At 36.3% G+C, this 13,129-nt stretch overlaps 1 protein-coding gene across 2 annotated transcripts in view; it reads left to right on the top strand.

Moving 5' to 3' along the window:
- The window catches only part of mertka (c-mer proto-oncogene tyrosine kinase a), a 54,952-nt gene that overhangs the window by 25,128 nt on the left and 16,695 nt on the right, over nt 1-13,129 (top strand). For both annotated transcript variants that reach the window (XM_079843397.1, XM_079843398.1), the window contains exons 8-9: nt 1,604-1,749; nt 10,920-11,055. In XM_079843397.1, coding sequence (XP_079699523.1) covers nt 1,604-1,749; nt 10,920-11,055 — 282 coding nt within the window. The remainder of the gene's footprint in view (nt 1-1,603; nt 1,750-10,919; nt 11,056-13,129) is intronic.

The raw sequence follows: 13,129 nt of genomic DNA on the forward strand, positions 1-13,129 counted from the left end.
TCCAGACTGAGTTCCAGGGCGAAATCAAATCGCCGGCAGATCAGGCTGGGTTTACCCAGTCTAAGATGAATCTGTTTTTGATCGAATCTCTTGAATGAATGATTCAATAACAAAAGCATTTTTAACAGTCACTTGTCGCCACCTACTGGTGTAACAATGTAATTGGTACAATCTTTATATGAAGCATCTAGTTTCAAAAATGATTTGCTCTATTTTGATCACTACCATAGACATCAGTGTTTATATCTGAACTATAAACTTTTATCCCGGTACTTCTGTGATTTAATATGAATTGTTGCAAGACAGAAAATAATGATCCTGAGTGGCTGTTTCATAGACTGGGTAAACCCAGCCTGAACTGCCGGCGATTTGATTTCGCCCTGCAACTCAGTCTGGAAACCTGTACATTAATTTCTACTGCTTCTGTTACACTTTTGCGGGAACCAATCACAGACCGGCTTATCCACCTGGCGCTATTGGCGGGTTTAACACGATGAGGGATAGAGAAGTGATGGGTCATTGCCCGTTGATCACGCCTCTTGTGGTCTGATTGGTTGAAGGACTATCCAATTGCGTACAAAGTCATTTAATTTATGCTTGTTGATCACGCCTCTTGTGCAGTAGAAAATACAGAGCAGACTCCCCAGACCAATGTTCAATCTTAAATTGAGCTTGGTCTGGTGATAGCCAGACAAGCTGTTTCATACCCAAACATGACAACTGCTCTCGCTCTCTCTGGGTCATCAGCAGCGCCAACGCAGATCTGAATGTTTGCTGTGATCGCACTTGTCAAAGGTTTAATAGAGCTAAATTGTTTCTGAATAAGATGGCCTGGATGTGAGTGTGAATCGAGATTGCTGTCTTTTTAACGATCAATTGTTCAGCTGTAATTTAATGCATCCTTACCGAACAATTTCTTTAAAAAAAAAAAAGTACACACCCAAACTTTTTAATGCAAGTGTATGTTCAAAATGAAACACTAGCTTACTACATAGTATAGACTGTACTGCATAATCACTCATTTTTAAAAATAGCAAGGAAAAGGATATGCATTTGCAACAATAAACATGTTAAACATTGGTATGCTACTTTGTTGTCACATGATGTCACATTTATGAGTGCATTCAATTATCTTGTAAAGAAAAGCTTCTCATTTATTTTTATCCAATAACAAGTAAAAAAAAAAAAAAAGTGTTATAATCACATCATTTCCAGTCTGGAAATGGAAGATGTAGTTGAGAGCAATATGATAATTATATTTTGCTAATAGAAGAAAGACTAGAAGAGAATTTCTGTAGTGTTATGTTTTTCATATACAAAGAGTTTTCCAAATGGGAATGGGAGTGACCTGTCTTATGGGTGTGTCCAAAAAGGATTTCCTCTGTATTCCTAAAAGAACGGTGAAGGATATTTTTAGTTCCTGATAAGCATTTTGGTTTGTTATACCAAACTTCTAATGTAATACAATCTGGAATTACTGGTTTTGTGTTGGTTTTAGTGTAGTCCTTTGGTTTGTCTTTGGTCAGTATTTTACATGTTGTTCAAGGGATGATTTATCTGAAATGAAAGTGAAATTTTTACTTTTTACTTGTATTATTGTCAGTTCCATTGGAGGCCCCCCAAAACGTGACCGTTTATGTGAACAATTCCATGTTGATGATCCGATGGGAAGCTCTGCCCCCTGACAAGCTGAATGGAATCTTGCAAGGATATGATGTCACTATTAAACATGGCACACGTACGAACAAGGTTAGTAAGTGGGTTTGCTTATTGTGTTTTGTGTACTAACAAAATTTTGTAAATGACAATTCTGTCTTTTCACTCACAACACTCTGGATATTTGCAATGTCTCTGTTTTAATTTAGAAATCAGCTGAAAATCTGTATAATCCCAAAATTGTCCCAGTGTATAGGAACGTTCTTTAAGAAACTTTGCTGAATTTGTTAAATGGGTATTTTAAGATTCTCTCAAAGAATATGTTTGATATTGAAACTTTTTTTTTTTATTCAGGGTCAAGATTTTAGGTTTAAACAATAAGTATAAACAAGTATTTTTTCCATTATGTAACTGGTCACATGTTCTCACTATATTTTTATTCACTTTTTTGTGTAGTTAATGTGGTGCAAAAACATTTTCATTAGTACAAATCGTCCACTTATTATAGAACTTTAGAAAATAATTTATTTTTATGCAATAATTATTGCTGTTTTATTGAAGACTTTTACTTTCAGCTGGTGAAAATATTCACATAATTTCTAATTTACTATGCTACAACCAGGTTTATTATCATTAACCAGAACTAAAAACATAAAAATGTACTTAAAATAAACATCAACTGAAATAAAATAAAATATTAAAACAATGGCTTTATTTTAAGCTAGTTGCCAAAGCACATTTCTCATTTTCTTTTAGTTGAAGTGCTAAAATAACTAAAACAAAATAAATTCAGACTTAATAAACTATACATATATTTACACATTTTTTTTAAATTCGAATTATTAACAAAAACTATAATAGTATATCACTGATACTAAAACAACACTAGTTACAACTGAAGTAAACATCCACACATCTGTTCTGTGGCACACAAAATAAGAGCAAAACCCCCTGAATACACTTTATAGTATCTAGATATCCTGTGTAACCAATTATTTTTATTACTCAGTTCATCTACTTCTCCCAAGTTGCCCAGAGCAGCATTTTGCTCCCTATTGCTCTGCAGATATGAGATTTTCACCAGCTGTGAGGAAATTGACTAGAGCCATTAAAATAAAACAGCTGTTCTTGTTTCTAAGATGAAAGCTACAGTCTGAGATGGTTATTTTTTTGTTTCCATCCTTCGGCATGCCAGCCTGCTTGCGTTCAGCTGTATTATTGGATGCCCCTTAAGCAAATGTCTTCATTATGACGTTTTCCGAATGAATCAGCTTCTCTAACAAGAGAAAATGTAGGGCGCTATTGGAGGTTTGTAGGTTTGCTATTGGTCGATCTCATTTGAGTGACAGGTTGCCCCGCCCACACACCAGTATACATTAGAGAAGAGATGTCACTGCAAGAGGGAGGCGAGGTTATTTTAATTACAGATTACGAGGCACATGAATTAAAAAAATGATGTGCATGGATGAATCATTTGTAATAAATGCAATATTCCATGAAAAAAAAAAGGAATAGCCCATTTTGATTTCATGGTGACTTTTAAAAGGAGAACTGTCATTTCTCCACCACAAGTGCAATTGGGAAAAAATAATGAATATTAATAAATCATACTTTAAACACAGATTGGGTTGTAAATTCACGAGAATAAATCGTTTCTGAGATTACATGTCTACTGGAGTATCATAGCTGCTAGAGCTGTGGAATATAGTAGTTTTTACAATGCATCGCAATACTGATGTGAGCGATTCTGCACAGACACGCTACTGTGACCAAGTAGGACATGCTGCTGCTGTACAAAATAGCATGCATGAATTACCCATAGCAGATCTATACAGGTGGAGCTGGGGAGGGTGGAGGGTGTCTGAAATCTTGCTGCAAACTGCTATGGGTATTTGAAGGCTGAGCTACTGAAACAGCAGGAACCAATCCCGAAAGCAGATTGAGTTAAGGACCTATCAGTCTGCGCCATCTATAGTGTCATGACAGAACTTTGTATTTATTAAGCGCAATAAGCCACGAAAAAGATCTCGATGTATTACGCGCGCTGACCGACACACTCAAAGCGCGCACACAGAAAGCCACCTCTCTCAGACATCATGCAACAATCAAATTCAGTTCTCTTTAGTGGCGTATTACGCTTGAACGCTCAGATGCACACAGAATTATTTCAAAATATCTATCTTAGCGAGTATTCACATAAGCATAGTTGGTCATGACTTAAGTGAACGTTAACATTTGGGGAAAGAAATCTGATGTGTAACATTTTATTAGATCTGTGCATTCGGTCTTGATATAATAAACCTGCTGCTATTAATGTTAAAGGCCCACTGAAGTGCCTTGAAACATGCAGCATTATTCAATGTGTTGATGTAATTTCCCCTGAAACGGCTCCAGCTGTTAGCAGCTCCTCCCCTTTTTGGAAACAGCCAATAGCGTTTCGTTAATACCACAGTCTGACTAGAGCCTTTCTGTTTGGTAAAGCCAGAGTTTCCTCCTAATCTCCAACCATTTATCATCATAATCTCTTCCATATCGCTTTGAAATGCAGCATTCTGTGCAAAATTTAAATGGGTCCGATACGCGCATATGATCCGCGCTGGGCTCTCGTGTCTCTAGTCAACGGCTCTTGTCTAGACTAAGTGTGTGCTGCGGCGGTGCGCGTGAAACTATCGTGAACCCAGACTTCATTCACCTCAACTGAAAACATATTTACACCGTCTGAATCATCTTCTATCGCATATATAGTGCGCTATGTGCCATTCACCATGTAGAAAATAGTAAATGTGTGAACAGCTGACCGATTTCAGCCGCAGCTTCAGCGTCTGTTTATAGTGTAGGGGGCGGACGCTTCAGATTCTAGAGACCATTTGATTGGACAGAAGATGTGATGAGAAGATGAAGTCTGCGAGGATGTCATCAAAATCTGTTTAATCCATTTTAATGGAAGTGAGAGACTGTAAGTTTTGAATGTTTATATCTCCTAAATGTGAATTTTGTCATTGTTTTGGAACACACCAGCTTATTCATAACCTTAAGGCTAACATAGTCATACTAAAAGCTAAAAAACTTCAGGGGGCCTTTAATCATAAAAACTAAAATTAAAGAGGGAATCGCACTTCTCTTGACTGAATAACTTTTGTAGCTTTTATTATAATCAATGTATCTATAATTTATTTATTCTGTATTATTTCTTACTTGAATGCTTTTGTTAAAGGCACAATATGTAAGATTTTTTTATTAAAATATCCAAAAACCACTAGAACAGTGTTGTATATTTTGTTGATTTGTGTACTTGCATTGTCCCAAATGTTTTCAAGAATGTTTAAATCCAGAGAAATAAGCAATTCATCGAGAGAACTTTTATATATCTTAACACAGTTAGTCTTAATGTTTAAATCTGGTTTTCTTGATTTACCGCGACAGCCATGTTTTACCATGCCTAATATCCTTGTAGCTCATTGCAGTGTGAACAAGTGAACGCACAGAGTAGAATTATAACATGATTTTCAACACACTCAAATGTATCTAATATGATAAAACAGTGCTGCGTTAAGCGCCAGGTGTACTTCAGTTTCCGCGTCCTGACGCGTCTCGCGCACTCGTGTTGGCACAGCTTTCAAAGTATACTCAACCGCGGATGGCCGAGTTCGACACGGTACAATTGTTGTGACTCTTCTGACTTTCTTGCGCATGCGCTGTTGAACGCGGACAGTCCGCGCTGTCTCAAAAATTGGGCTGCATGCGGACAGGTGTGCGGACGCTCGCAAACCCTCCTGATAACAGAAATTACGTCACACGGATAGCCCTGTCACGATAACCAATTTTGCTGGACGATAAATTGGCCAAGATATTATTGCGATAAACGATAATATTGTCGTTCTGAGACCATTTTCATCTAAAATAATGATAATGGCATAATAATGCAGGTACACCTTTTCAAAGATCAATAAACTTTTATTTCTAAAGACTATTTAACACTGAAAAAGGAAAGCATTTTAAATATCCACAATAAATGAACAAAACAACCAAAACAAAAAAAGCAATGGACTCTCAGTCTGTTAACAAAAAAATGCACTTGAATAAACAGCTGGAAAACTGCAACGGATGATTGTTTTAGATAGTGCTGGGAATCGATTAAAAAAATTAACTAATTAATCAAATTTTTTCTGTAATTAATCACGATTAATACGTTTTTAATATTTTGATATTGTAATGATTTCAGTTACTCTCTAAATTAATGTAGAAACAATTTATTGACAGCATATTTTAATTGTGTTGTATTGTCATGTTTTTATGAATGAAGGCCAGTATCACTGATAACGTCTCTATGAAACATTAATGACGTTACATTACAGTATAACTGAAAGCTCCCAATTTCAACATTTATTAGGCTTTAAAAAAAACAACTTTTAATTTAAGTGAACTTAAAACAATCTTTACATAACCTCATTATAATGTTATTTTTACCTGTGCCTTCCCTGTTAGACACATACAGAAATGTAATGGTTAACTGCATAAATAATAAATGAAATATAGATTAATCATCATTAAAGCTACAATTTTCTCTGTTCCCGTTGTTCTTTGATGAACATTAATGACAGGCATCATCCGTGCTTCTGTCACTTTAAGAACAGCCGCGGATCTGACGCGTTGTCTGCGCTCATCTCATTTCCTCTTTAAGTTCATTTAAGACGTTATTTAACTAATTTAAGACTCCCAATATGAGAATACTCAAAATTCGCTGTGTTGTTTTTATTGTTTGTTCATGAGCAAAAGAGAACTCTATGTGAGCAGGAGACTGACACGAGTCTGTGTGTGCATCGTGTGTGTGTGTGTGTGTGTCAGAGTGTCCCTCGATTAGCTGACATGAGAAGCAGCCACACAGACAGGACACTGACACACACACACACACACACACACATAGGACATTGACATACAGCGCATTCTCTTGTGTCTTGTCGTGATTAGAAGCATTTACATGTATAAGAGCGTGATCATATAATGTAACGCTCTGCAAAAATGGATATAAAAACGGACGCTGGAAATTATCGCGGCCGGAAAAATTATCGAGCTCATTTTTTTAAATTGTGCAATTAATTGATTTATTGACTAACGCGACAGGCCTACACATGGACGGCCGAAGTATACTCTGGGCTTTACCCCACATACACATGAGCGGAAGAAGCGGAAGTGGCGACTGTGGCATAATAAAAGCTCTGCGAAATCAAAGCGGCATCAAGATACGCCTTTGTTTTCAATAAGCGAACTCAAGAGGCGAAAAATTACATATTGTGGCTTTAAATAGATAATAAAAAACACTTTACAGAAACCCTTTATAATCAAATCGTTGCCCTCTGAATCAGATCAACTCGTGAGGCAAGTGAAGATTCAGACCTCTAATAGCTGCACTTGTTTAGTTGCAAAGTCATTATGAAGTCTTGAGCATCATCACTGTTAATAAACTGAGGATGTTCTCATAGTCTATCACCTCTGAATGCCCTGTGTGGTCTTTGTCAATACCCTGTGACCAATCATAATGGGAGTGGTTTTGTAACAGCATGGCATTTATTTCTCTCCTGGCATAATGGTGTACTTCCTGTTTCTGTGCTAGTCACAGGAAACCTACAGTGTGTGGAGAAGTGGTTTGTTATTGTCTGTCTGTCGTGACTCACCACTGAGTGACCTGGACTTCATGACGACACATCAATGGCTGCGATTCACAATCTGCTGTTTTCTATAGCGTGACTGACCTGTGTGAAAGCAACAGTTACTGGAAATGAGTGTCATGCACTTACACACACAGCTGGTCTTGGACCGACACCTGTTGCTCTCCATCAACAAAATGACCTTGTATTTCATCGAGTAACATCTGCTCATGGAAAAGTGAATTCATTTGATCTACATTTGTTTGGGAGTTTGGCAAACGCTTTACCACAGCATATATAAGTGTTTGAACACTAGTTTTATTCTCATAAAACCTGTCGAGCTTGAACAGGGTAACTATAATAATATATACATTAATGTTTTGAATTAGCTTTTATATTTATATTTGTAAGGGTTTTTTATGCTTTTGTCATTTAAAAAAATATATATAATTATGTTTAATTTATTTGTATTTTTATTTCATTTTTTATTTCTTATTTGTTTCCAGTTTGACATTTTAGTGCTTCTTATTTCAGTTAGTTGGCAGGGCAACATTTCTCATTTTTGTTTAGTTTAAGTTTTTCATCTAATATTTATATTTTATTTTAGTTAACAAAAATAAATAAAAAATGTATTAAATTTATTACTGGCTTTACTTTCTTTAGGATTTTTTTTTTTTTTTTTGCATTGTAACCATTATCTTATTTTTTATTATTTATTTTTATTTTATTATACACGTTATATTTTTTTATTTTTAATGTTAATTGTATTTAAGTTAATTTAATTAATTTAATATTTATATATTTATTTATATAATTAAAATATTATATTATTTTATTTTAGCCTGCCAATTCTATTGCAGTTACTGGAATAGTTCAATTAATATTTAAATAACTAAATCATTGTACAATTCACAGGTACATTTCCAATAATGGCAGTTGGGGTTATTTATTGTTTGTTAAACCCTTGAAGAAGTCCACATAAATATTTACTTATTTAGTGTGTTATAAATTCTCATTCGTTGCACTACAGATCCTTAGCTGATCCAGACAGTAATGCATTGCAGGAGGTTTTGCAGTAAATGATTGTATGTTTTAGTAAGTCAGTATCTGCTAAGTGTGTATGAATTAGAGTTGGTGTGTTTGGAAAGCTTTTTGTTTTAAGCTTGGGTTAAATATAACTGCTGAGTTGGCTTTTATGACCGTAATCCGAGGGTTCCTTCAACAAATGGAGGGCAAAGATTGAAAAACTTCAGGACCAGTAAAAAACAGGGAGCTATTGTGCACCAGAAATGGCTTATCGCAGTGGCTGGGCAGGATTTCGTTTTTTTCTTTTGGGTTTATTTTTCTTTCTAGCATCTATTTAACCTTAATGCATTGTGTTGATTCTCATGCATGGTCAACAGAAATGTGCACTTAATAGTATTTCAGTATTTCAATATTTAAAAATTATAAACCATTTACATGCAAAAAAACTGCCCATGTTTTCTTCTCAGGGCCTGTAGAACAAATCACTTCTTGTTTCGAGATCTGCAGATGCAGTTTTTCCACATTGTTCACTGACTATGTTTTAGTGTAAGTGTCAGCATGTCTGATATGTTTGAAACAGAAGTGACAACTTTACGCAATCAGCACATCGATGTCACATGCGTCATGTGTTAACCTCCCCATGTCCTCATGCTCACCACTCAAAAATCCACAAAAAACAGCTTCTCTTTTCCATCCAGCCTTGTTTTGTTTTTACACTGTTGATTTCATATAAAAGTTTTCTTTCCTGCAATGCTAAACTACATTCTACATTCATATTATGCCCTTTTTTAAAGTTTTGGGTTCTACTAGAACAGGTTTTCATGCTTGAATGTTCAAAAAACACAGTTTCATAAGCTGTCCATTGTTGCAGCTCCTCTCTTCCCAGTCTGTCAGTAACGCTCTGTTTAGTTCCTGTCTCTATGAAGCCCCTCCTTCTGAAAAGCATGATGTGCTCCGATTAGTCGGCTGGATCAGTGTGTTGTGATTGGTCAAGCCCTTCAAGTGTGTTTGGGCAATGTCACGCCACCTTACCATAGTCACGATTTTCAACACGCTACTAACTAACTCAACCAGACACACCTTTTTATTCGACGTATGAATTATTTAAATGAGTGATGGAAGAAAACTCAAGACTACACTGGAGGCGTTTCAGGGAGTTCAGAAACACTGACACTAGGGGTTGCACAGACTAATCGACTAGTCGACTTTAATGCTCTGCCATGACGCTTTAAGCTTGATGTCGACTAGTCGCTGGCCTGTAGAGGGCCATTTCCTCACACACACGCACATTTGCAACAGTTAAGCTCAGAGAGCTTGCACTCAGAGAGCTCTCCACAAGATATGTTTGATTATACCATCTGGATGCTCAAAATTGATCGCGAGAATGTTCTAAAGTAATGCATGCTGCATGTGAATGAACCTGGCTCCTCCCCTAACATGATCATTCATTACTAGAGCACATTCGCATCAGTTCACCCGCTCGATCGCGAGTTACTGTCAGTACTGTTAGTTACTATAGCCTACAACGTACAAAACAAAAACGATGATCAAGAAGAGGTGGATTAATTTTGTGAACAGCCACCTTGATGGAGGGAGAGCTGAGGATTCCACCAGCACCTGCCTCTGCAATGACTATACACCGGATCGTTTTACAAACTTTCACCGGAAACAACTGTGATTCACTGATAATCCACTGCATGGATTAATGGGGCCAGACCGACAATCCCCCGTCCTGCCGACAAAATCTGAAGTTGTTTAACCCCTAACTGACACTCATATAGAGAAGAACTTCCTTTGGAGTGACTGTGCTTTGCTGACCTTTTTGATGTCCTCGTCGCACAATGTTTTTATTCCCACGAGTAAACTAGAGAAAGTAACGTGATGCGAATATTCGCTTTGCTTTTGGTGTGCACACACCATAAGACCCATACTAGTGATGGGAAAAGAACCGAGGCTCTCCCCTCAACTGTACTATAAAAAGGTTCATTACTCGAAGTGGCCATTTTGGACTGTTTCATATAATAAATCAGTTTGTGCTAAGAAAACCGTATAAAGCAAAGAAAATATAAGTCTTCCACATGTCATTTGTTCTTACACAATGAGTCTGTCAATGGATTACATTTGTGAAAAATTAGGCAAGGCTCATGGAGTCATATATGAGAAACATCATAGAATGATCAGTTGAAGTCCCTGTGAACTGGGCATTAATACAAAATGAACATGCACAAATCTACACATTTAAATATTTAATGGTAATTTCGTATTATGATGTATTCTTATCAAATAAGCGAATGACACTTGCTGCGCAAGAGGTTTGTGTTATTTAAATCAGAATACGAAGCAATCACGTGGTTGTGTGTGAAAACGAAGCTTTGGACGTCACAGATCACATGGTTATGGCAAAACGAATCAAGCTCCGGGTGCAGTGCTTCACTGTGAGATGTTTCGTTTATTTGATACAAACTAACCCATGCCAGCTTTGGACCAGCATGGAGATTCACACCAGTCTATGCTAGACTTTTGACAATACAATGATTTAAAAGAAAAAAAATCTAATTTTGTTCTAAATCCGTGTGAATATGTGTGTTTCAGATTCACAGCATCACCACAGAGGCCGCAGTGATGCTGCAGGCGTTCAACACCACATACAGTGTGGAGGTCGTGGCCTGCACACAGAGCGGCTGTGGGACCAAAAGGTCGCGCTACTGGCTCTTTGTACCTGACACTGGTGAGCAGATGCTAGAACATTCCTCTGGGTTTTACCATTAGTAAGATGTCATGAAATATTGCAATGCAGTCACACTGGGGGTAGTGTGTGTCTTTGAGGTATTTGGTTATGATTTTGCTGTACTTTTTGTTTTGTTAGTTTTACTGCTTTCTGGAATTCTAGTCAAACTATTAGTTATTAGTTCACTTCAAAATGAAAATTTCCTGATATTTTACTCACCCCCCTCTCATCCAAGATGTTCATGAATCTCTTTCTTCAGTCGAAAAGAAATTACCTTTTTTGAGGAAAACATTCCAGGATTTTTCTCCACATAATGGACTTCAATGGCAACCAAAATTTTGAAGGTCCAAATCAACGCAGTTTCAAAGGAAGGGCTTCAGAGGCTCTGCACGATCCCAGATGAGCAATAGGGTCCAGACGAGGAAAGCCCTCTGAAGCCCTTCCTTTGAAATTCATTCCTATGATTTGGAGAAAAATCCTGGAATGTTTTCCTCAAAAAACCTAATTTCTTTTCTGAAGAAAGAAAGACATAAACATCTTGGATGAGATGGGGGATGAGTAAAATATCAGGAAATTTGTTTTTGAAGTCAACTAATCCTTTAATGGTGGCGTTCAGTGAATAAATGTTTGTATGACGACAACTAAACTGTATAATTCACTAATGTCCCACGTAACATAGAGCTTTCAATGATTAATCATTGAAAGATTGCAATTTCAATCCGCCGACCCAGTATGAAAAAGCTTTTCAACCACACAGTATCATTATTTCTGTTACAGAAATAAAATCACAGAAGTACTTGGATTAAAGATTATAGTTTGGATATAAACACTGATGTCTATGCTAGCAAATAAAATCGAGCTATGCTTTTAAAAGTAACTTAACGCTTTAAATAACAATTGTGTCAATTACATCGTTGTTACACCAGTAGGTGGCGACAAGTGACTGTTAAAAAATGCATTTATCATTGAATCGTTCATTCAAGAGATTTGTTCCAAAACACAGATTCATCCAGAAACAACTGGAGTCTTTATGAGTGAGTCATTTAATCTTTTTTTTTTAAATAAATATAAGTAATTTTTTACTGATAATTCAAATATATATAAATAAAAATATTTTTTAAATGGACTGGATCAATTCAAGTTTGATTGACAGGCAATCTGACCAATCATAATCCGCCGAATCCGCCAATTTTGTCAAGAGCAGTCAAGAGAGTTCCTAGATTAACATCCGTGGACTTGAATTTGAAAAACAGTGTGTACTGGCGTCTTTCCACGGTTGAAATATCATTCCTTCTGAAGTTCATTCATGTTTATTTGATACTATAACTAGAAGGAAGAGATGATCGGTTCATGAGCAGCTTTAACTGAGGTGCTACAGCGACCTGTCATCACACATTAAAAAGCCACAAAACGCTATTTACTGTTTACATTTCTTTAAAAAAAAAAGACAATTTTAGAGTTGAGATTTAGTTTCATATTAAAAGTAACCTGCTCTGTCCTGTTAGTCAGTGCGTGTTGTTAGTGTCCTCTTTGCTCTGAAATGTTTTTTTCACTGTGTGAGAACATGTTTTGTGTGAGAGCGCGGCTTGTCGGACATAGCAACAGTAACTAAAAGGGGCGGGTCTTTGCGAACGGTCAATTAACATTTTGTCAACCTAGTAAATTACATGTTACTTTGTTTAGTTGTCTGTTCAGAATCGTGGGAGAAACATGATCTCGATTTGAAACAAAAAAATCTTGATTCTCTATTTTTTATTTATTTATAAGATATTATTTTAATTTATGAAATACATTTATACAGTTTGATACACATATATATATATACACACACTTGTTTTATTTCGTAAGAAGGTCCTTAATTACCAGCCCATTGGAATTCTAATAAAGTTCCTGGAATCAGTTTTAATGAAATATATTTTTGATATTTAAAAGCACTGCAGCAAACCTGAATTAGTGCAAACGTCTTCTTTCTGGAAGGCAACCCGCTGAAAGATTATCTTGATTTGTAAATAAATTGCAGTAAATACATCCGTAGTTTCCCATAAGAAACATTTCCAGTTGTTTATAAAGTTCA

This window comes from Gobio gobio, assembly GCF_949357685.1.
Source record: "Gobio gobio genome assembly, chromosome: 18".
Taxonomy (NCBI): Eukaryota; Metazoa; Chordata; class Actinopteri; order Cypriniformes; family Gobionidae; genus Gobio; species Gobio gobio.